The sequence below is a fragment of the Mustela nigripes genome, chromosome 7 (genome assembly GCF_022355385.1).
Source record: "Mustela nigripes isolate SB6536 chromosome 7, MUSNIG.SB6536, whole genome shotgun sequence".
Classification (NCBI taxonomy): domain Eukaryota; kingdom Metazoa; phylum Chordata; class Mammalia; order Carnivora; family Mustelidae; genus Mustela; species Mustela nigripes.
In genome coordinates this window covers 99,494,669-99,518,570 of record NC_081563.1, presented here as the reverse complement: position 1 = coordinate 99,518,570, position 23,902 = coordinate 99,494,669, and the positions used below count along the sequence as shown (strand labels likewise).

General features: G+C 43.1%; 1 protein-coding gene across 4 annotated transcripts in view; it reads right to left on the bottom strand.

The window, feature by feature from the left end:
- The window catches only part of KIF16B (kinesin family member 16B), a 284,713-nt gene that overhangs the window by 79,428 nt on the left and 181,383 nt on the right, over positions 1–23,902 (bottom strand). The window contains exons 18-24 of one of the 4 annotated variants that reach the window (XM_059406510.1): positions 18,257–18,289; positions 17,849–17,902; positions 14,978–16,336; positions 11,328–11,480; positions 9,229–9,325; positions 8,446–8,496; positions 4,895–5,201 (exon numbers count right to left, since the gene is read on the bottom strand). In XM_059406510.1, coding sequence (XP_059262493.1) covers positions 5,028–5,201; positions 8,446–8,496; positions 9,229–9,325; positions 11,328–11,480; positions 14,978–16,336; positions 17,849–17,902; positions 18,257–18,289 — 1,921 coding nt within the window. In that variant the 3' untranslated portion in view covers positions 4,895–5,027. Of the gene's footprint in view, positions 1–4,894; positions 7,081–8,445; positions 8,497–9,228; positions 9,326–11,327; positions 11,481–14,977; positions 16,337–17,848; positions 17,903–18,256; positions 18,290–23,902 lie in introns of those variants that run through there. The other 3 variants (XM_059406509.1, XM_059406507.1, XM_059406508.1) reach the window with 3 other exon arrangements.

Sequence of the window (23,902 nt, the reverse complement as noted above, 5' to 3'; positions counted from 1 at the left end):
CTCTGGAAAACTCACCATTAAATGGATGAAATTCTCAAAAGATTCGAGAATGAATCTAGTATGATGAAGGAGAACAGGGCAAAAAATGCTAAGTGGCTCTTATGCCAAACATAAATATTGACAATTTAGGATGTTCAGGAAGGAAAACCTGGTATTTTCTTTTCTAATTCTACAATGTGACTGATTATTCATGAAAGTATCCCTCATCTTCACTGATTTTTGTGGAGCCCTAGTTTTGGTACAACCTGTGCTCAGTTCTAAGGCCCAGGAGAAATGAAAGTTGGAAAGTGGGGGAGGATTCCATCAGGTGTCGGTGGAGCATATTATTTCAGCTTCAGTTAGATGACCAATGCTTAGCATTCAAGGTTATCTGTGCCACGTTCACACTAGGACTGTATCCGAGCTTTTCTTCTATAGGAGCTAAAAATCCAAAGAGCAAAAAGGAAACTTAGGTTCACAAAAGGGAACAACGAAGTTGCAAGGAAACTTCCATGGGCATTCTTTTGGGAGGGGAAAAACAAACCCCAACTCCTAAAAAGAGAAATAATTTTTAATGTCTAGAAATTCCAATAAAAGAACTTAGAAATCAGAAAAAAATCAACTTCATAATTCTTTCAAATATTCATCCCTAGCATAGTCGTTTCTAAGAGAAAAATAAATCAATTAAAAAAAAATGTACCCAGACAATGTCAAGAATAACTGTGACCAGGGAGTGACTTGGGCACTATGGAAAGAATATATGTTCTGGAGTAAGAAGGTCTGGGTTTGATTCCAATTCTCAATCAAGTGATCCTTTCCTAGTTAAACTCCTAAATATGAAGTGGAGATTGATGACAATTCACCCATCCCAGGAGAATCACTGTGGGGCTCAAAGGAGCAATGTATGGGAAAGAACTTAGTACATTGTGAACCACAATAAAAAGGTTGGTTAGGATTGTTATCACTGTAATCCGCTGTATCTTCAGCAACCAAAGGTTTCAACCAGATATTAAAAGGCAGGAGGAGTGATTTATATTAGACTCTCTTTCCTTCTCACTAACTCAGTCAGTTTCATTCCTTACGAAGAAGGCTTTAAAAAATTACAAGGGTGTAATCCTAACAAGAGATTGGATGATGGTGGTTTGGAGATCATGTTGTATAAGAAACAGCGAAGAAACTGAAGGGTGTTGGAGGTAAAAAAGAAAAATCAGAGGAGGTGAGAGAGAGAACGGTCTTCTTTGAAGGATGGTCAGGTTAAAACAGGCTGTGGAACAGACATGTTCTGTTACAGAAGAATGTGAAGGATGGGCAGACCCTGCAGACGGAGATCCCAGCAATGAGGATTACGGAAAGAATGCTCTAACAATGAGAGCAGTCCCCAGTGTCGAACTGCTCTGAGGCAGGCAGTGATCAGCCTGGAGGTGTCAAAAAAGAATGAACCGGAAAGCCACTTGAACTAAGTAACTTGAAAGGTCCTGTGACCTATGTTCTCTCCAGTACCTGAATACTTCCTTTGGGGAGAAGTCCTGTAAGTTATCTGAATTTTTCCTTTAAAGAGCCTAAGACATAAAATATCCATGGTGGACTGAACTACTGGTCCCGATTTTTCTCTTCCTTACAGTAGCAGCATATGTCCAGTGTTGCCATGGCTTCTTGGTGGACGGAGTGTTTGTCGATCTCTGACTTTGGACTTGGCTGCGTGACTTGTGTTGACCAATGGGACACTGGCAGCCATGACACAGCCATATCTTTTGTGCTTCTTTCATCATAAGGATGGCCACTGACCCTTCAGCACAGACCTCAAAATGAGACATCTTGAGCAGACTAACCCCATCTAAACTGCAGGTCACCTGGAGCCCACGGTAAAGCCACCTCAACCTACTTACAAACCAGCAGTAAGAAATGAGAGCTTTTGTTTTTATACCACTAAATTTGGGGGGAAGTCACCTGACAATAACTGACTGATATAATACCTATCGCAGAAGATACCATAAATGATGAAGCAGAACTAAGAGGCATCCTAGAGGCCATGTAACTAAATTAACAAAATAACCTCACTAGAAACTGATCTAACCCATAAGACTGCCTGTCCTTCAAAGAAGCATTAATAAAAGTGCTCTAATCTATGTTTCATTCAAAACTTGAAATCATTTAGGAAAAAGAATGTAAATAAAAATTACCGTAATTACTACTGCAGGGAGGCAGAAGTATTCTCTCCAAAGGATGCACTTACATTTTTTTGAGTAATGAGAAAGGGAAGACAAACGGTTTTGAAATGTTTTTCAACAAAGACTAAATAAATTCACCCTGCCAACCACAAGTCTGTAAAACAGGCAGCTGTGAGGAAAATGGATTTTAATCAAATTCAGATGAAATCACCGTTTCAAAGTACTCAAAGAGGTGTTGTCTAGAATGCATTAACAAGTTCCACAACGTAAATGTTTATGCCCACAGGACAACAATAGCAATGCCACATAACAAAGTATGTATGAACCTTTTTTTTCCCCCTGACGCAGGAATTCATTATAACTTAGAAGACCCCGCATTAGGCTGGATATGGAGACGCTCACCCCTGCTCCCTATAGGAGTGTCACGGGCTCAGAACTCCTACTAAAGAATGCACCAGACGGAGACGGAGGGAGGCCTCCAGAATTGAAGCCACAGTGGGTAATGGCACAAATACTACTCCCCTGGCTTCTCCAGGGACAACCTAAGGTAGGACAACCTTAGTACTTACTTCATGGATAGTAAGTCAAATTTTCGTATCAGGGACCATATTTGATCTCAAGGTAAAAAGTATGCTTTGGTGAGAGAACAGACATGTAAAATTTGAATTGCTGGAGGCTGCTTCTATGGTGTAGTGAGATCTGACTGTAATCCTCATTGTGGCCTGCCTGGATCATAAAGCAGACTGAAGAAGTTTATAATGAATTATACGACTTCATGCAATGCTCATATTGGCTGCACGCTCCATCTATGCATGGACATTATTAAAGACCATAACTCAAAACCTGGTAAAATTATGTCTTTTTTTAACCTACGGAAGACAAGCGAGCCTAATATTTTTCACTCTTTGTTAAAATTTTTGTCCTGTTTATGTACGGTTTCCCTTCCAACTACAGCATCCCTCTGCTGACATCTTAAATTTCACTCTGTTTGCTCTTCATGAGCATTAATTCTGTTCTTCTGGTCAAGGATATTTGAGAAAATACTCAATGGGGCAATTTTTAAGAAAGTATTTGCTGAAAAAGGCAAAAAAAATTGAAATTAGGTAAAAATTATTGATAAGATATTAGAAGACTACTATGGTTCATTTGAGAAATTTCTTCTACAATAGAAGATCTTCCAGCCAGGAATGTGACTAGCTAACTAATTTTAACAATGTCCTCATCAGAGATTCAAGACCCTTCATGCATAAGGCAATAGAGTGTGTGTGTGTGTGTGTGTGTGTATACGGGGTTGGGGGGGGTGACAAAAACAGGCTCCACTTAAAAACATCTGAATTCTATTGCCACAAAAAGGCAAAAAGCCCCCACTTGGTTACTGCAGACAAGGCAGCAGCCGCTAGTGTCTGTACCCTAATATGCTCTCCAGTTTCCTGCCCTTTCCTGTCCACTGCCCCTGACCTGGTTAGAGGAAAACTAATGATGAGCAGAGAAGCCATTAAGTAGCTCGTTAACTCTGATGGGGAAAGAGGGAAGGTCTGTACCTCCTGCCCAAAGGGAGACGATGAGTTTCGGGATGGGCTAAGCTTTGACACGGACTCTCTCACCGATTAGGAGTAGAAATGAAGAGGGGGGCTATGACAAAGAATGGCCCGTCCATGCCAGGGATAAAATAAATGGCTCTGTGGAATCACTTCGTTCAACTGCCTGCGACATTTGCTGAGTAGCTACCATGAGCTTGACATGATCCTGGTTGTTAGTGGGAGAGGGAGGATGGAGCCATGAAGAAAACACCTCCTTCCTTCTCAGACTCTGGAGCTCAGCAGAGCAAGCCTCTCACAGAGGAGGAGGGCAACTGAGTACCAGATGGTACTTTGTGAAGAGAGATGTACCTGAGGCCGGTATGGGCGTGACTCGTCTTGGAAGGGAGGCCAAGAGAACATCTCAGTCAGAGGTGATGAGTGATGAAGGGTGAGACGGAAGGCAGAAAGGGAGGGCAGCCAGGAGAAAGTGCTGAAGGCCTTCTGAGGTGACCATACAGCTGATAAGATCGCATGAAGGAGCTGTGAGAAAAAGACTTGAAAATGAAGAGCCTTTCGAGGACAGAAAAAAGATCGAGAAAGAACTGGCATGTGGGGGGCATGTGGCATAGGGCGAAGGGTAGTCAAAACTAAATCAACAAATGAGCTGAAAGCACATGGGTTGGAAAGCAATAGTCAAAAAAATCTGAGGAGGAAGGAAAAGGCAATTAACTGAGGAAGAAGACACCGCAGGGCCTGTGGTGCGGTCTCCATTCCATGTGTTAGAGTGAGGGGAGCATGTTTTAAATCCCTGGGTCCTTCCAGAAAGCTTGATGCATTACTAATGTGCTCTGCTACAGAGCTGTCCTAATCATGACAAAAACGGAAGATGTCAGTGAAGGTCACTGCCAACTGGGCACTTTTTCAAGCAGCACAAATTAGCCTGCCGGAATCCAGCAGACACAGAGTCCAAGCCACCATACTACAAGCGACATGAAGCCAAAAACAACCAGAAATGCTTTAATTACCTCACAAATAATGAGGCAGACCCAAATGTACAAGGCTGAGGTTTAAGCAAATGATGCAAGGTGGTGATAAAGAGATTTTATCAGTGCTCTGCTAGTCCCTATTTTTCTTTCATCGTAGCTATTTAGAATATTTACATTTTCTATTTTAGAGGTCTGCATTTTTCCAATTTTGAATCAATTAGCTACACAGAGATATTCTCAGTCCTTGATACTTCTCATATTGTTTATTTTATTAAAAATCTCCCAAAAACATGCAGAAAATTTTTACAAGTTTCCTCCCTCAAGCCTTGTCAAATGTGAAATGAGCCACAGAGTCTCGTCCTGAGAGTTGAGGGTCAGTTTCCAGACCTCGGGCGCCGCATTCTGACTGCCCTGAAGACCCAGGGTGCCGGCAAACAAGTGGATGTTCTGGGCTTCTTCAAAGTGCCTGGTTGGCCTACTTCTTGAGTCGGGTGGGGGCTGGAGCTTAGCGAAGAAGACAAGCTCGATGGTTGACAGTGTCTTCTTCTCTGAAACAACAACACACCTGAATTCGCTCAAAGCACGGCATCTGGTCACATCAAATTGTGTTCCTGGAGGAGGTGTGTTTAGAGATGGGGTATGGGGATAGAAAACTCGATCTTCCCTCAGAAGGGCAACGTGGGTGCTCAGAAGGACTAACGACTGGCACTCATCTGGGCCGGGGTCACCCTTGACTCTGACAGTCGTGTAGAGCAGTAACTGCACCTCTGCCAGAGAGGGAATGTTGATGTTCATGTTTCCGTGCAGAAAGTAAATCATGTTGACCAAGGTATTTTGGAATCTGGTTGACAACCGAAGTCCATTTGCCAAAACTAAATCCGAGATTTCTGCTTTCCAATCAAGAGAAAGCTGAACCAGATCTTGCTGGAACAAAGGATGGTTGGTGCAGGCAGGTACCTCAGACTCAGGCATCAGAACGCTCAGGAGGTCACGGCATATCTGCTGACAGAGGGCTTTGTTGTAACTAAATACAGTGAGCAGAAGACTCTCCGCAGAGCCCAGGAATCTAATGCTCTGCCCACCGAAGCCAATTTGAACCTCCTCTAGTCCAGAGAGAGGGAGAGCATGAAAAATGGCCACTGGGCCAGACGGGCTACCCGAAAGAACCAGAGCATACAGCATGGAACGAAGCAGGAGCAAACATGCTGGCTGAGGCTCAGGTTCTGCACAGTTAGCAACAGCAAGCCAGTAAACACCCTGGACTTCGTTCACGTTGCCTGCCAGTTCTGGCAGGCAACAAGCCACGTGCTCAAGAAAGTCTTCTAAAGGGTGCTCTTGAAGTTTCAGCATCCGGGCTGGGAACTGCACAAGGGTCTGCTTAAATGCACGGGTCCTTCTAGCACCTTCGTATTCTAGGTGGTGAACTGAGCTTGGACAGGAGCCCGAGGATCCCACAGCCACAGAGGCCGCAGGAAGGCCTGGTGCTCTGAAAGACGTCATGCTCTCTGCTGGCCTAGCGGCCCCTGCCTCCTCACTGTGGCTGCTGCCAACCTGAGCCTCTCTGGGGAAAGAATGAGACTCCAATGACACCCTGTGTGACTTCAGGGGTGCATCCGGGGGAGAGTGTTTCAGAAATGGCAGTCTTCTGATCAATGTGGTCGCACGGGAGGTGAGCCCACGGGGGTCACACAGGCTCCCCACGTGGTGGATCACCTCTGTGCCAGCCTGTAGCAGGTGACTGCTGGTATCTTTATAAAGGTCTGAGAGCCTGTGGTAAAAATAGCCCAACCCACCAGCTCCTTCTGTCCTGCTATTTATCAGGGACCATGGAGAGCTAACTTCTTTAGCAGGTAACTCTCCCTCGACTTGCTGCTCACCACAAAATGCTGAGGCTGGTACTCTCTGAGGAACGCTGTGGGACGCACCCTCCTCACTAGAAATGCTTTCAGAGAGGACAAAGCAGAGTAACTTGCTTTGCCTGGTCTGCTTGCCTTCATTCTTTACAGACACTTCTTGGGACAAATCTTGCAGCAAGGTCCAGCTGGACTCGACTCCCAAGCTGTCTTCATCTTCATGAGTCATCGGCTCACTGAGATTTCCTGACCTACGCAGAACACGTTTTGTGTCGCCGGAGTTGCTTTCGTTAAGAAAAGTGACTTCAGGTAGACTAAAACATTCTGGTTGAAAACAGCCTGTACGCTCAGGATGACTATGTCTGCCATCACTGTTCTAGGGCGCCTTGTGTTCTGAGGGCCGATGACTTCGCCAGTGGGCTCTCTCTTGGGATCCTGAGGAGGGTGCTTGAGAGCCGAAGAAGCTCCATGTTGAGGGATGACCCCGGTGGCTGTTCCCATCCACGTCCCGCCCCTGTTCTCTGCTGCAGGCCTCAGTGACCTCTCTGGGCAGCAGAGGACCAAGAGACCTTTTCTGTTCAAGATGGCAAAAACAGGTGAAATGGGGATGTGGCAGCACCTTTCGCAAATGTTTTGCACATGAAGATTCTTGCAGTCATTGGTTTCATTGGGTAGATTAATGCAGAGGTTGAATGGAAAGCCTAAGCCATTTATATTGATTGATACATGATTTAAGAACAGATGATCTGATTCACACACACAACATCAATTTTCATATAGTTTATCTTACAAATTGTCGAATATTTGATAGAAATATGTTGCATGGGATTGATGCACAGTATCCATTTCTTGGTCTAATATTTTAATTGCTCCAAAATAAATCCCAAGATCTTTGATTCAATTTTCAAAAGTTCAGCTTCAGTTGTGAAAATAAGCCCATGACCATATGTCCAAAATGTAAAAGGAATCATGGCGTACTTAATGACAATCAGATGACAAGGCCAAAAGAAATGGACAAGTATTTCGAACTTAGTCATCTTTTTCTTGCCTCACTTCATGGCAATTCTTAATTATATCTGCCCTAGTTAGAATGCCATTGCCACAGCTACAAACCAGCACTGTGAAAGGCTGGGTGCCTGGGCACTCGGTGCCCACTACAGGCCAGGTGTAGTGGACAGAAAGAAATGAATGGCAATGCCGTATTCTTTCCTAGGTTATCTGCTAGGGAGATGGATGTCCAGAGGAAGACAACATCGTTACTGAATGACTGGAAGACAAGTGTGGTGGTGGCCAAAGTCAGTTGAGCCTCCTATGGAACACCCACCTTTCACCTCATGTTTTGTTTTGGAATGTATGGGCACCATCTACGAGACTTTTACCACCTAGTATTTTGGGGGGTTTGTTTTGTTTTAATTTGGGAGTTTATGTGAAGGACAAGTCCCTCAGTGGGGGAAAAATACAAGTAAAACCTTTCAAGTCGTGTGCCCAAATAAACCTTGGTTTGACAGTCCACCAGAGAAATAAGTGAATCAACCAAGAGTATGTCCTTTGTACCACTGCCAACTCGCAGTCTATAAAATGAGCAGGGTTTGTAAAACAGTGATAGGTACTCAGCTTCATTTCCAAACCCTGTATCTGATTCTGATTATACAATTCTGCCTTTTAAATACAGACCAAAGGAAAGGATACTGTTACTAATGAAAAACGGGCCAGAAGCCTCCACCACAGTCACATGCCATTCAAGTAAAGTCTAAACAGTTTTCAACCTGCAGGATTCCCTTTAATTTTAAGTCCGTATAATAGCTTGCCTCCCCTATTAGCCATTAATCTCACTGGGACTTCAAAATTCTAATTATGCAACTAAACATTAAGAAAATTTAATCACACAAGCATGCCATAATTTAAGGCGACCTTATCAATCTGAAAAATCATTACCTACCTCATATTTTAGCTTACGTTGAATGGTGCCATTGTGGAGTTTCTCATTATCCTGATAAGAAAATAAAAAGCCCTCTATATTAAATTATAGCTTGTTCATAGAGGGAAAAGAAACTGATTTGATTAGAAATATTTATGGGAACAAAATTCTAAAGAAGCATACTTGCTCAACAATGACAACCCTTCTACAGAATTTATATTCCCAAGGTAAACACGACTCTATCGATCCATCTGCCTGTGAGGGAACTGAAGCATCTAGTCCTACTCTTAAAATTGCTAAGAATAATATTAAAAGCAAAATTTCCTTAGGACATTTCTTAAGTTGCAGAATAGGAAGGCAATGTTTTTATTTTGATAAAAATCAACATCGCAAAAACATACCTTCTCCAAAGCAAAATTATAGATCTACTCAGGATAATTTATCAAGCAAAATTAAATGCTTAAGGAAATTGGTTGTATTTCTGGAGAAAACAGAAAAGCCTTACATGTAGAATCTTTATAAATCAAACAAAGTAAATAAAATGTTTTAGGAGACTTTACATTCACTCAAGAATTTTTCCCCAGAAGTACAGACTTTAAAAATAAATAAAGTTTCTCTTGAATAAGCACTGTTTATCACCTGTTAAGCTCCACCCAAGCAATATTCAATTTTTCTAGAACATTCTGCATCTCAATTTTCTCATTGACAAATGATAATAAAGGAGCCCATCACTGCCACCACCACCACCTTATGGAAAGGTCATCTCGGAAACGAATGACCGATAGCTTGGTCCCCTCAGCTCACCTTCAGCATGTTGGCTGATGCACTGCTACCCTCACCAATCACACGATGTAAGTCCTGAAGTCGTCTTTGGACTTCCTCTTCAATGTAAGCACTGATCCTGCAAACAACAGAGGTACGGATGGTAGTACTCAAAGATCTAACCACACAGGGCACATGAGATCCTTTCTTTATTATGCCCTTCGAAACAAGGAACTTTCTCATGCTAAATGCCAGACCTGGAATATTCCCTACATTCTAAGAAATCTAGTGCCATGTGTTCACTATATGGGTTTTTCCCAAACAAGAGAGTATTGGACAAATAAGAGAATCTTGAGGATAAAAGGCAGAGTCAGTGATCCCATCCAAACCTCTCCTGGATCTCTCTGCTGCAGGGCGGAGGAGAATCACAGACACCGCTTTCAGAAGGCTCCATGGCCTCAGCCCTGACTTTCAGACTCAGCACTTCACTCAGCAAGCCTCAGTTCCCTCACATGGAAAAGAGTGACAGTTATTTCCCACATCACAAAGTTATTTAAGAGGCCTGAAGAGGGGGAGAGCGGGGGAGTAGACACAATTTCTATGAATCATCACTATTCCCAAGGAACAATGGCTTGAACCGTTTCTGCTCTGTCTTGCCTCTCCATTGGCACCTGGCTGGGAGAAACCATATTTTAAAGGCTTCTCTATCTTCCAAACTCCCTGGCATAGGACCACGATGGTGGAAGCAAGAAATGGCTGACTACTGAGACAGTTGTCATGTAGGCATCCGGTATCCTCGAGAATGTAGGTGAAATTGCACAAATTTCACAACTGCACAAAGTGCAATTAAGTGCACTTAATTGTGCACACAAATTGTGCAAATTGTGCACACAAAAACTTTGTGCACACGAAGTGCACAAAGTAGCATCTGGTATCCTCGAGAAGGTAGGTGAAATTGCACAAAGTACAACCATCCACCCAGTGGAAGGAGGGAGAACAGAGGATTTCAGTTCCAGCTACAATCCTTCTAGTGGCTCAGGCTGCCCACATGGAAGGCTCACTTAGTTGTAGGCTCTCCCTTCCCCAGTTCTAGAAACACTGATTAGATGGATTATTTAAAATGAACTGTTTTGCATATTTATGTCTGAGCATACTGAAAAAGAATCTGCTTTCATCTCTCTAAACACATGCATAGTCCTAGAAACACTTCTGTACTACTGACCATGCCTGGATGGTTTTCTGAAACATTAGGCAAAGACACTAATATTTTAGGCAAAAATGGATAGGGTAATAAAGTGCGGTAGTTACCTTTCAGCACTGAAAGGAAAATCATACACAGCTGACCCAGAGCCAAGGGCACTTACAAATGAATTACTTCTCTGGACCTTTACTTGAATTTTAAACTAGCCCCACTGAAGTCGCAGACCTAGATTTAAGGGAATACAGAAGCTCATAGCATTCTTAATACATTTTGATGTCCAAATACATATTGCCTAATGCCTAGGGCTCATGACCGCCCAACTGGAGATGTCCCCATGACACAGCTGGAGCTGAGGAAAATAATCCATTTTCTTAGAGGCAAAGAATGATTAAGTTAATTTATCTGGAAGCTCTAAGCCACAGAGCAATTTACAACGCCGCTCAAGTTGAAAATCATTTTACTGTAGTAGCATCAGATGTATACGCTATTCATGATCATTCTGAATACACTGGTACAGTTTTTGTAACAGACTTCATCTATTTGTAATTAATGATTTCCATAAATTAACTGTCAGCACAAGGTCCTTCTTCTTGGTATGGTTCAATTAGCCTTACTTCTTTGTTCCTCGCAGCCTGGCCTTGGTTCACTCCTTTCTGGATGAGGTGGGTTCCCTAGGCCTTCTAGCTCTATGTGCTCACACAACCTTGCACCAGCATTCCCTGGATGGAGCTGGCCAGTTCCCAGGTCTTTGGTTTCCTTCAAATGATACCTCTCTCCACGAGGCAGCAGTTGATGAAAACAAAGCACATATACCCCAAGGACACCTATGCCTTGCTGCCTTTGTTTGAGCCCTCCACAGGCAAACTGGATAATATGTGGTACAGTGAGTCATGAAATTGTATCATAAATGTAGGTGTGGTATCAGTTTAAGATCCAGTACCTGGCATCCATCAGAGGGACCAGGTGAGACTTCTCAGCACTGGATGGCAAGCTGGAAGAAGGAGCCTTTCCCTCCAAGGTCCCACGAGGCCCTTTTTGAATGCCATCAACCTCACAGATCTTCTGCTTCAACTGCTGGATTTCATGCTCTAATCTACAGAGACAGGAGTTACATTAATTCTTTTATTGACAGTATTGCCTGAGCATCTTCACTGCGTGGGACATTGTTCTAGAAACATGGGGGATCTATACACTCTTTGCAAAGAGCTTTTACGTTCTAGTAGAAAAGGTGCCACATCACACAAGGGATAAGGTGATAAGGAGCCACAAGAAGGATTCAGAACAAATGCTACAGGGGTCCAAAGTTGGAGAGAGCTTAATTATTAGGGGCAAAAATATTCCCACGGTGCTCCAAGGCAACCCTCTGAGGCAGATGGGCATGATTCTGAGCCCCCTACCACCGCTTCAAAAAAATAAATGGCCTTTGGCTATGCATTGGGATCCCTCTACATACTTCAGTTTGACAAAAAAGACCCAAGTTTTAAAGAATTTTCTAAAAACCACCCATCTAGGAGAATCCACAGGGTCAAGGCTGTTCAAAATTGAGCCTTCAGAGACCAATGGGAACTCAGACATTTGGAGATGAGGGTGAAGATTCTCCAGATGCAGAAAGCAGCAGTAACAAAGGCCTAAGTCACAAAAACAAGGAATCCACTCTGGCTAAAACAGAGGGTGTAGAAAAGGGAAATAGGCAAAAGACCTAGGAAAGCAAGGGGAGGATCTTGAGAAATTAAGATAAACCATAAATAGTTGAACCAAACATTTATTTCCCATGATAAATGATACATCCAATATGAGGTCAACTATTTATAAGGTCATTCTCCTGCTGGCCCCAGCATGCCTGAATCCAGGGCCATGAGCCCAAAGGGCCAAGCTTTCCAGTAAATATGGCCCCGGGTACATGAGACCCAGCTAGGGGCTACAGCTCACTCACTGTGTGAACTTGGGCAAATTAATGAAATCTGGGTCTCAAGTTCTTCATATGCCAAATGAGAGAATCAATGAGTCTTCCAAATTCCCTCAGTTCCAAACTTTAGAGATTCTACATTCAGATGCTGGCACACCATATTGCCAGCTCTCTGGTGTTACCAACAGCAATTCGACTGCTCTGTTCTGCATGAAAGCCAAGTTCTTAATTCTCAGAGATGTGGTTACAAGGTCACTCATGGGTTTCACAGAAGCAATGCCCAGCTTAACTCAGCCCTTCATCTGTCTACTGATGAGCAAGTATTTATGAAGCATCAACTTACACAGTGTGAAGTATTTTCAAAGGAGGAAGAAAAAAGCATGAAAAATTGATGTTATGAGCCAGTTGGTGGGCAAAGAACCAGGGAGCGATATTAATACAAAGTCTCAGAGATGGTAAGGAAAATGAGTTGCGTGTAAGAAAGTAATTGCCAATGTTCAGAGCTGAGGTGACACATACTGGAGTTGCTCAAGGACATCCTTCAGCACTGAGGCAATGGAAAAGACTCCACAGAGCCGAGGGTTTGGTGTGGGGCCCTGAAGCCCAAATGGGATGTATGCGGGGGGCAAGGGAAGCAGGGCATCCCAGGACATGGTTCAGCACAGGTGAAGAGCTGGCCAGCCTGGGCCACTGCCCTTGGGCCAGCAGCCAAGAGGACACAGCGGCCCTGAGTGGGTGGGGAGCAGATCTGCCGCCTTCTAACTGCATGATACTTGGCCCCGCTGGATACACTACCACTGGGTGGAAAAGAAAACAAGAGAATAAACTGGATCTTGTTTATAAGGAAACCAAAAGAGGAAAGCCAAGTTCAGCGCACGCTGTCTGACCTGGTTCCATGTAAATTTAAAATTTCACGCTTATGGAACTTCATAAGAGATGGACTCGGGCTGCACGGCAGGCCCTGGCTTAGCCATGAGAACCCAGAGAGATAATAACAATAAAACCAACACCCAAAGAAGGCCACAGGAGCGTCACAGTCAGAGCAGGGCTCAGAACACGTAGGCCCGAATTAGGCCTTAGCGAAGTCTACTCCATCAAAACACATGAAGCTAAAAGCATCCTTTGTGTGGCTTCTGGAGGAATGCTGACACTGGGAATTCATTCCATGGAAATCGCAATACTGTATCTGCTGTAATAGAGTATTAATACTAAATGGCCAGGGAGTGAAGCCGGATGACAAAAGCGGGGGACGTCAAGCTCAAAGCTCATGCGGCATTCTTACTGCACACTGCAGGATATAAATTGAGAGCACGCCCTCCACTACTTTAAATTTCCTGGGGCTGGAGCTTTGTCCAGCAATTTCATTTACATAACATACCTGCAATCATTTTCTTAAACCTCCAACCTATTTCTCCGAAGTAATAGCATTATGGTTTTTGATTGTTATTTCTTGCTGGTTTGCCAGAGGGAATAACCAGAGAGCAAAGGTAAATAGAACCCACAGTATGAGCAGATCATTCGAAAGGGAGGTTGTCCCAACCTGTTCGGAAAAATGATAGAGAGAGACTCCAGCCTCACAGTAGGTCTTGCTTTGTCATCGGTATGCATCCCAGGCTTCTGAGCCGGCCAAGGCCAGCCAGACAGAAAGGGGCTGGGCCAGGGTTTGAACCCCCACCTCTGTGAGATAGCCAGTCGGGTGATGTTTGCACACCAGGCAGCCTACAGATTTCTGGGAGTCTTGACATTCTGTCTGCTGGGCTACGAGAGAAAGTGTTCTCGAATTCATGTATTTACTCCTTTTGATTTCCTCCTACTGTGTGCGCAGCATGGTGACTTCTAAGGAATGGGTGGGAAAAGATAAATACTCCTTCTTTACCATGAAAACAGCATGAGTTCCCAGTTTTATTTTTCACAACACCCAAAGAAACATGAGTAAACCATCACTGCGCATGCTTAAAAATACCTGGAGAATTTTGTGTTCAGAATCACCTGGAGAATTTTGTTTGATTAGTAGTTTACTTTTTAAGGCAGAATCCTGGCGCTTCCCTCAAATATTGTGAATCAGGAGAGGCCGGAGAACGGCTGTTGTTCGGTTTTGCTCCGGGTGTGGATATCAGCACATGGTGCAGTCTGTGCACGAAGGGATGATGTTTTACTGAAGCTAGTGCTGGTCCCAGAGAAGATGGTAAGCCCATGGCGAGGAGCAAGGGAGTGGGGAGGATGGGGAAAATCCAGAGTGGCGGTCTGGGAGGAGGTAAAGTGAGGGGCAAAAAGAAGGAAAAAAAGAGGGAGGAAGGGTGGGGAAAGAGAAACCGAGGGAGAGGGCCGAAGGAGGGGAGAGGACAGACACAGGGAGGGGACGAGCTGGAAGAGGTCGTGTTAATCAAATACAAAAACATTCTTGTTCCATGGGTCAGTGGAGTAAGGGACAAGGGCTTTGGTTTCTTTGTGTGTTTTTTTCAACTGTAGACCAACGATTCTAAAACGAGGCTCCCAAGGAGAAAAGAAATGTTTAGGGGTACCTTTTCAGCTTTTGTTTGACAATAACCATTTGTTGGTGTATTAGAGAACACACAGGCAAAAAAGAATTACTTTTGTAAAAGACAGAGACGCACCAGAAGGGGTAGAAAACACGCAATCATTTGTCACCTACAGTGTGCTACATTCTCCGTTCCCGGTCTCACCTCTCCCTGTCCTTCTCCAGGGCCTCCTGCTCAGCTTCCAGGCTGGCCCGGAGCCCGGCCCGCTCACTGCTGCTGCTGTTCAGCGTGGCCAGCTTCTGCCTCTGCTCCTCGATCTCCAGGCCCAGGGTGGAGCGCCTCTGCAGGGCTGAATGCCTCCTCTCCAGACTGGCCACGGCCCGCTCCAGCGCCTCCCTCTGCTGCTTCTCCCGGGACTCAAGAATCTCCTTTTCCTTCTTTCTCACTTTTTCCTCCTGACGAGCAATGTTGGCAGTGAACTCGAAAGTGGCTTGGAGCTTCTGCAGCTGGCTCGCATTGGCCTGGTACTGTGCAAGCTGTTCTTCTTTCTCTTCCATTTCTTTTTCCACTTGATACAGAGTGTTGTCTAAGCCGAGAGGACCTCTGTCAAGGATTTCTAACGCTCTCTGCTTCTCGTCCAGCAGGGTCGGCAGATGATTCTGCAGGAGGTACTGGAGCTGGCGGGCTTTACACTGCAGCCTATATTCCTCTGGCTTTATTTTCTCCAAATTTGGAACCGCCGGGGTGACATCTGCGATGCTGTCATCATTGTTCTCCAGCGGTCTAATGTCCTCCTCATTTGCAGATTTTAAACGTTCCAGGAGGTCCTGTTCTTCCTCAATTTCCTTTTCTAGGAGGTCCTTCTGCTGAAGCAGGTCTTCTTCCAAGTTGGCCAGCTTGACCAGCTGCCTTCTCTTGAACTCAAGGAACTGCAGCTGAGCCCGTTCTAACGGCTCACCATCCTCGTCCCCTTCGGCCCGGGCCTCCTTCGCCCGCAGGAGGGATTCCCGGATGCCCTCCAGGTCCCTCCTGTCCTCCTCCGCCCGCTGCACCTCGCCCCGCCGCAGGAGTCCGATCATCTCCTGCTTCTCGCGCAGCTGCTCCTCCAGATGCGCCACGAGCACAACCTGCTCCTGCTCCTGCTCCTGCAGCCTCCTCTTCTCCACTTCGAGCTTGGCGTACTGCTCGTCCTTCTCCCTTTTGAGCCGCTCCAGCTCCTGAAATATCTGGAGCTTCTCTGCCTTCTCATTGTTGTTGAGCTCCTGGAGCCGCTGGAGCTCCTCCTGGACGCGGAGAAAGCTCTCCTCCTCTTGCCTCTTCTTCTGCAGCTCGATCTCCTGCTGCTCCCTCAGCCTCTCCTCTTCAAACTTCTCCTTCTCGGCGAGCAAGTCCTTCAGCTTGCTCTCGATGTGGAAGCTGCGGCGCTTGAGGCTCTCCTCCTGCTTGCGGATCTGGAGCTGCACGATCTCCGTCTCCTTGCGCTGAGTCTCCACCTCCTGCTGCATCCGCTCCAGTTCGGCCTTGTCTGACTTTTGCTTTTCTTCCATTTCTTCTATGAGTTTCCTGAAACGCCAAAAGCAGACCGATTACCATTTGATGGCTACATACAATTGCCGTGCTAACTTTTCCCCGACTGAAATGTTCTGAAAATGGACAGACGACACCCTTCGTGAATTCAAACCCTTTGCAAAAATAAAAAGTGGGGGGAACTGCCTTCCTTTTCATTTCCAGCAGCATAATGCTTCACTTTTTTACTCTGTAACTGTCCAACATATCATTTGCCTAATCTCCTGAAGTAGCCTCTGATATCATTTCTTTGTAGAGTCTATAAGCATAATGTGTTATGCATGATATAATTTTAAAAGCCCCCTGAGCTCAAAGAGAAAGAAGCATGCCCAATTTAAATTTAAATGGGAATAATTTTATTCAGCCCAATGGCTAAAACTCAATAGAAATTCAGTTACAAAATGACATTAAATAAAAATGCTTATGCTGTCCTCAACTCATTGGGGTCAAATATCAAAGTCAAGATAATTGACAGTTCATTGTTCCAGCTCAAATAACCACATGCTATTTAGCATTTAATCACTAGTTTAGGACAAATGGTAATCACCAAATGGCCCAAAATATTAGTTTATTAACATGTAACACTGAAAATAATATGAGTCTCCATGAGAATACCGAGATGCATGATTGCTGGAGTGACATGTTATGTTTGGTCCTGGAGAAGAGATGATCCCCAATGGGGCTAGAGCTGTGTTTTGAGGTTGGGATGGCCTCCAAAGCAAAAACACAGGGTAAGCAAAACTATCAGTACATGGCCTCCATCTCCTGACCCACCTAAGATCTATCTCATATGATGCTGGAAACCAAACTAAATCATTTGTAACATCTAAACTCCAGAGTCCAAAAAATAAATATCCAATCTGCAGATTTTCTGTGGCCTTAGTTTCTACTCCAATATCTATCCTTTTTCCATTTCTTGGCATGTTAAATAGGATGGGGGGGAATGCTTATTAGCATTATCAGATAATTACATTCAGAACATATTTCAAAAACTCCCCAAATCAGCTAAGCAATCACACACACACACACACACACACACACACGAGAAAAGTGAGCAAAAAAAAATATAAAGAAGCAAATTACAGAAGGGAAATACAAATGGCCAAACAACATAAGCAAAAATGTTTAAAAGGGGAAGAGGCATAAGGACAGGGAATTGTCATTCTTTGGGTTTTTTAAAACCTCAGGCGATATTACTAAGGAGGACAGCCTTTTGAATTAGAAATAAACAAGTGCATACATGGAGCATTAAATTTAACAAGTGCGTGACATTTGCCTACTGACTCTATTCCTTTTCTCATGAGTATTTGAAGATGTACTATTTGAAAATTCAAACATGCAGTAAAATGAACCAGCTAGAAGAATGACCTGCAGTCATTAAACATGTAAATACTTGACACAGAATCAGAGGGAGGTCCTGAAAGAGACCCTAAAAAACTCTGTCTGGAAGATTAATGTGAGAATCCACAGACTACAGTAGTGTTAAAACTGGTATCCCAAGTGGCTTACCTTTTACTTTCTAATTTTTCAAGTTCTTCACGCTGTTGCCGCTCAAATTCAAGTCTAATAAGAGAAAACAAATGAAAATGAGTCACTTTTCTGAAAGAGTTTTTCTCTCTCTTATTCTCTGTATATAGTTGCATATTATAAGGAGCATCCATTTTTTAAGCATTATTTTTAATTATGATGGATTAGCAAGTTTAAAATGTTTTCTTCACTCTATGACTATGATTAGAAATTAGACATACATTTGGGTGCTTGCATTGAGGCTGAAAAGAACATATTTTACTTGAAGGAAAACAAACAAAGCACCATTGTATTGAAAAAGCAGGGTTAAAGAAACTTCTGAATGATAAGCATGTCTAGTCTATGCAGCTTAATCACTGATGAGTGTATATAAAAATGGAGAATCTCTACCTTAGACAGATGGGTCCTTTTATAGGGAAAAGACTGCCAGGGAGGTAGAGAGAGAGGGAGAGAGCACAGACATCAATTAAGAAAAGAATTAACTGGGGGAAACATCAGGAGAAAAGCAGTAAGGTACTTAAAAGCCAATAGACATACACACATTGAAATGGCGTTTTATACATATCACATTTCCCAATAATTTCTCAAAGCAAAGACTCCAAAGAGTAAGCTGTGTGATGTTTGCACACTTCCATTGCAATGGCAGCACTAAAAATGAGTACCAGTAATAACTGGGACAGTGGTCAGATCCATAGTTTTACTACTTGGTACATGGTTCTACTGTAGGCAGGTTCATCAGGATCCTCCTATGACCAGTAGTTCTAGGATACAAGTTCTTGGGAACCACATAGCTTGTGAATGGATTTACCACAGTGAGAGCAAAATAAAGTGGGCTAGTCACCGGGAATTTTAAAACAACTTGCTAAAATATTGATAACAGAAATTGATTTCTTCTCAAATACTAGACTTAACCAAGAGTTCATACTTCTTCTTAAATAGCATGAATGGTAATTCTTAAACTCACACATGTTCCCATTACGGTAAATGCCAGGTACACCCAGAAAGCTGACTAGGGAAAAACTGATCACCAACTTTCCCATATAATGGGCAAAGGCAGATTGGCCAAAGTTCGCTTTACAAGGTGCCAACAAATATTTCAGTTAGATGTGTTACGCACTTCATTTGGACTAATATTGAGCGGAAGATATCTGGTGGCTTTTGTAAGCCGACCTGCATGCTGTGCTGAGCGTTTATCCATGTTATCTTACTTAGTCTTCCCAGCAAATCCTAACAATAACAAATAGTATCTCCATTACACAGATGAGGAACCCAGAGCTCACATATGCAAAGGAGCTTATCAAAGGTCATAATGGTGAGATGTGGTGAAGCCTGGATTTGAACCCAGGGCAGCCTACTTCCAAAACACTGTCATTTAACTCATAAGCAATGCTCAGATTTGTGACATGCAATAAAAGAACTAAATCCTTTACTGAAACTTGTCATTTATAACTATCCTACTATCAAATGAAAATAATCTACAGATTATAGGCATTGCCATCCATGAGAAAACAATCACATAAATGTTTATGAAAGGTATTTGCCAATCCCCAAGCTCAGCATGTATGTCATTATGCTAAGTAAGGATAAGGTTTCATTAAAGTTAGTATAAGATTATTCTCTTTTATACAATAATAAAGAGAACTTTGGAAATATTTTATAGTAAATACCTCTTTAGACTTCAGTGCAGTCTAGGCTTTCTAGAAATGTTTACATAGTCAAAAGGCATCACTAGATCAAATACTTTCAAGACCAGAGAACTTCCCTAACAGAATTGACTTTAGTTTTTGCTTTTACTTTCTATGCACACCTCATATAACCACAAGCACATCCTGCTCTGACAATGTCACAGGCACGTGGTCATAAGCCAAATGCTCCTCTGAGAGTTGGGAGACCTGGGTTCAAATGAAATCCTGTCGCTGAGGACTGTTTTTACAAGGGGCCGGTGCTGGGCGGGGTTCTTAGCAGGCAATACCCTCACTCTGTTCTCCCAACCCTGCTAGGTTGACATGTTTCTCATCCCTATTTTACACAAAAAACTGAGGCTTAACACAAGTAAGTAGCATAGGGAGAACTTGAATCCAAGTGTGGTTATTCATATCTGGGCTGCTGACCACTAAGACTATCACGAGTGAGCTGTGTGGCCTAAGGAGGTCACAAAAATGTGCATTTTGATATCTTCATCTCTAATGTGATGCTCTGGGAACCTTTATTTTTTTTTTTTAATTGAGCATGGCATCAGGCATGGAGGGGCTCCGGGGATGCAGCAGTCTATAAGGGTGACACGGTACTCCCAGTCTGTGATAGTCAATAAATAGAAGTGAGCACCCAATGAGTTGCAAGCCAGGACTGAGGAAGGACACAGCGTTAATCACATATGGAATGGAATACTGATCCCAGAATTTGGTAGTACCTAGGATCAAGGCAAGCTTCCTGAGGAAACCTTAACCTAAGCTGTGCCCTTCTTCTTCGAGCATGACAGAGAAGCTCAATAAAACCAGATCTTGGCCTTCTATGGGGGGGAAGTGACAAGACACAAAGCTTAACAGGACAACAGAAGCTAGATGGTGAGGAGCCTTAGAAGTTATATTAAGGGCTCTGAACTTGATCCTCAAGATGATGTCAGAAAAGGACCTTGGAACAGGGTTGTCAAAGAACACAGAGGCCTGGTGTTCCACAGAGAACAGACAGGAAGGGAGCAATACAGGAAGCCAAGAACTAGGAGGCCATTGTAGTCACATGAATGAGAGCTGATGGAGGCAAGACCTAGCATAACTGGGATAAAGAGATCTCTGATCTTCAGGAGGTCAAGCTGACAGAACTTAGGGGATGTGATGAGAAAGGAAGAGTTACAAGATCCCCCCTTAGGTCTCTGGCCAGGCTACACAGGAGGTGGGAGGGCAGAACCTAGTTACCAAGAGGATGAGTGAAAAGGTCTGCAGGTCTAAACACAAATTCTAGTGACTGGGAGACCATGTATTAGTTATTTAACCTTGAGCACTTAATTTTGATGGAAACTGAAGAAAATAATAAGCCCTATCTCAAAGGGTTATAACCAGGATCCAATGAGGTAATACAGAGTATGTAGGGCACCAGCACATATTAGGTACTCTAGTGTTGCCTCTCATTGGTAGAATCCACTGGGATGAAGAGGTGCACTGGGAACAGAGCCAGTGGGAGCGGCAGAAGTAGCAATAGTAGCTACACTAGTGCTAGTGCTCCCAGTGGCAAAGACAAGAGTTGTAGCTAACATTCACTGAAGATTCATTCTGTACCCTGGTTCTAGGGACTTTGCATTTAACTCTTATAATGGCCCTGGGAGGTAGGTGCCATCATTATCCCATTTTAAATGTCAGAAATGGCCCTATTGCTAGTAAATGCAGAATCAACCTCGACTCTAGAGCCCACAATTTAATCTCTTCCCCATCCCGCCTTCACAAAGTTAAGCTCAATTTTATATCTGTCGAATCTAATGATTCCAGAGGGTCATCCAAATAGAGACATCAAGAGGAAGGAAGATACATACAAAGATCTAGCTCTCAGGCCCTCATCAAGGAGGTAATACAGACTTGGGATTCACCAGCATCCAGACCAGAACTGAAACCACAAGAGTGGATGAGGTTACCCAGGATGTACGTACAGAATGAGAATTAAGGAAGCTTAGTGTAAAGTCTGGAAGACCACAGATACTACAGTGATCAGCAGAGAACAAGGCAAGGGAACAGTTAAAGACACAGAGAGAAGGTCAAGAAAGGGTAGGCAGTGGAAAGCAAAGGGGAAGGGGAGCAGTAGTATGAAATGCTTGTGGAAAGTCAAGTAAGATAGGGCCCAAATAGAACTCACTGAACTTAGCAACATGGAGGTCAATGGTAAACTTGGAGTGAGCTTTGTTGGGTTGGGGCCAAACTACAGTGGACTGAGGGCTGAATGGGAGGAAAGTAGAAAGCTTTCTCAGTATTTTAGTTATGAAGGGGGGCTGTAGTAGTTTAGGAGAATGGGTGCTTATTTTAATAGCTAGAAGAGACTAGTATATATTTAAACCCTAGTATAAACAAGCCAGAAGAGAGAGGATATAAAAAACTGGGGACAGCGTCCCTGAGCTGGCATAAGAAGAAGAGGACAGAACAATAGCTAAGAGCATGGGCTCTGGAATTAGTCTATCCCAGAAGTCTATCAAATCCTGGCTCTCAACCTCTCTAAGCCTCAATTTCCCCATCAGGAACTAGACTCAAGAATAATCCTGGTCCTTGATAAGTGGAGGATCCCATGAAAGTATATAATGAGCACTTAGCAGTTAATAAATATTAGCTATGAATCCTACAGCATCCAAAGTACAGGTAGGGGAAGACGAGAGCAATTCAGCCGTTGGGATTTTTCTCTCAGAACTTTTTATTGTCTGTGATGTATTGTATTGAAAAACAGTATTTTACTCTTAGACTTCTGTATTGTCTGTGATGTCAGAAGCAAGGTTCTCTGCTAGAGGAAGGGTGGTGTGTTAGACGCATAAAGAACATGAAGATTATTGGTAATAGACAAAGAGGACAGCAGGCAAGAGAACTGATAAGAACAAAAAGCAATAGGGGGTCAGTGGGCATCATTCAAGTTTAGAGACTGATAATTTACAGAGACAGCAATCTCTGTGTTGATGTGACTTTCTCTTATAGCATTGAGCTGAGATATTGGATACAGGTTCAGGGCAAGGAGATAGTTTAGTGGACCCAGCTGGGTCTCTTTGACAAGTGAAGAAAACCAAGGGACCATCTGAGCATTTGGGAAGAGGATGGCTTAAGTGTTGGGGATGAAAACTTGGCTGGACAGAGAAGTAAGTGAAGACAAGGCAAGGCTTGCAGGTGAAAGTGAAAAATCCATGAAGTCTCCAAGCTCAAGACGTGAATTCACTAATGTAACTATGAGTATCCACATGGAATCACCCAAGATAACAGCAGGACTGAAAAAGATGGCGACACTTAGAAGGTAAGCAGATGACAACAGTAAGGATAGGCAAAGAGTGGGAGAGCCAGGTGCCATAGTGAACAGATCAGAGTGCTCTGCAGGGCACAGGAAGGGTGTCTGAGGGCAGCTGAGTCTCTGGGCTGATGAGGTCCCTGACTCTTCCTCGTTTGAAGTTTTCATTTTGGAACATTTGATTGTGATGAGAGAAGGAAAAGTACTGGTACCAGTGGCGATTGTCAATCTTAGTTGTATGAGGTCGCAGCTCTGACCACTCCTGAAGAGTGGCATCTAATGACATGGAGGTTCTGAGTCAAGAAATCAGAGACACATTCCCATTTTAATTATTAATGAAGAAGTATGGGTTCATTTCTATGGCCTATTACTAAAAAAGGAAAAATCTGGACTGTTTTCTACCAAAAGCATTATGTCTGCAATAACTGATGACTTGCATTTCCTAAAAAATAAGAGTCAAAAAAATATATAAGATACTCGCTCTTAACTTAAAACCAAGTCCCAACCATTCTGAGGAGAGACTCATAATTAGAAAGTCAAGAACTGTGTTTTAAAATATGAGGTGATATTGGCTGTTGCTGGTACTGTATGATTTCCATTAAATATTACATATTTACTAATCATACTTTAAAAAATGCACCTCTTTCCTTAATCAATGATAATTATTTCAAATAGCAAACCTCAATAAATTATAAAATATAAATGTGAATGTGTTAGTATCAAGAAAAGAATATCAACTGTAATTGTATTTTAATGTGGCTTCATTTTAAAAAAGTATAATTCACTATCTTATTTTACTGGAATTATCTTGGCCCTAAATGCTAATTTCCTAAATGTTACAATTAAAAGGAAAGCCACAAAAGGATGTGATTTTTGCAGCTGTTTTTAGCATTTTAAAATGACATTTGGAAGTACATATACTGTGGTAGGTCCAACAAAAAAGCATAGCATGCAATCTATTTTTATGAGAAACAGCCTCTTTTTTTTTTTTTTGCATTAAGAGACATCTAGCATTTTTAGGTATAATTGCACATCTTGTGATTTATATTCCTGTTATCATCGGCAATGAAAAAG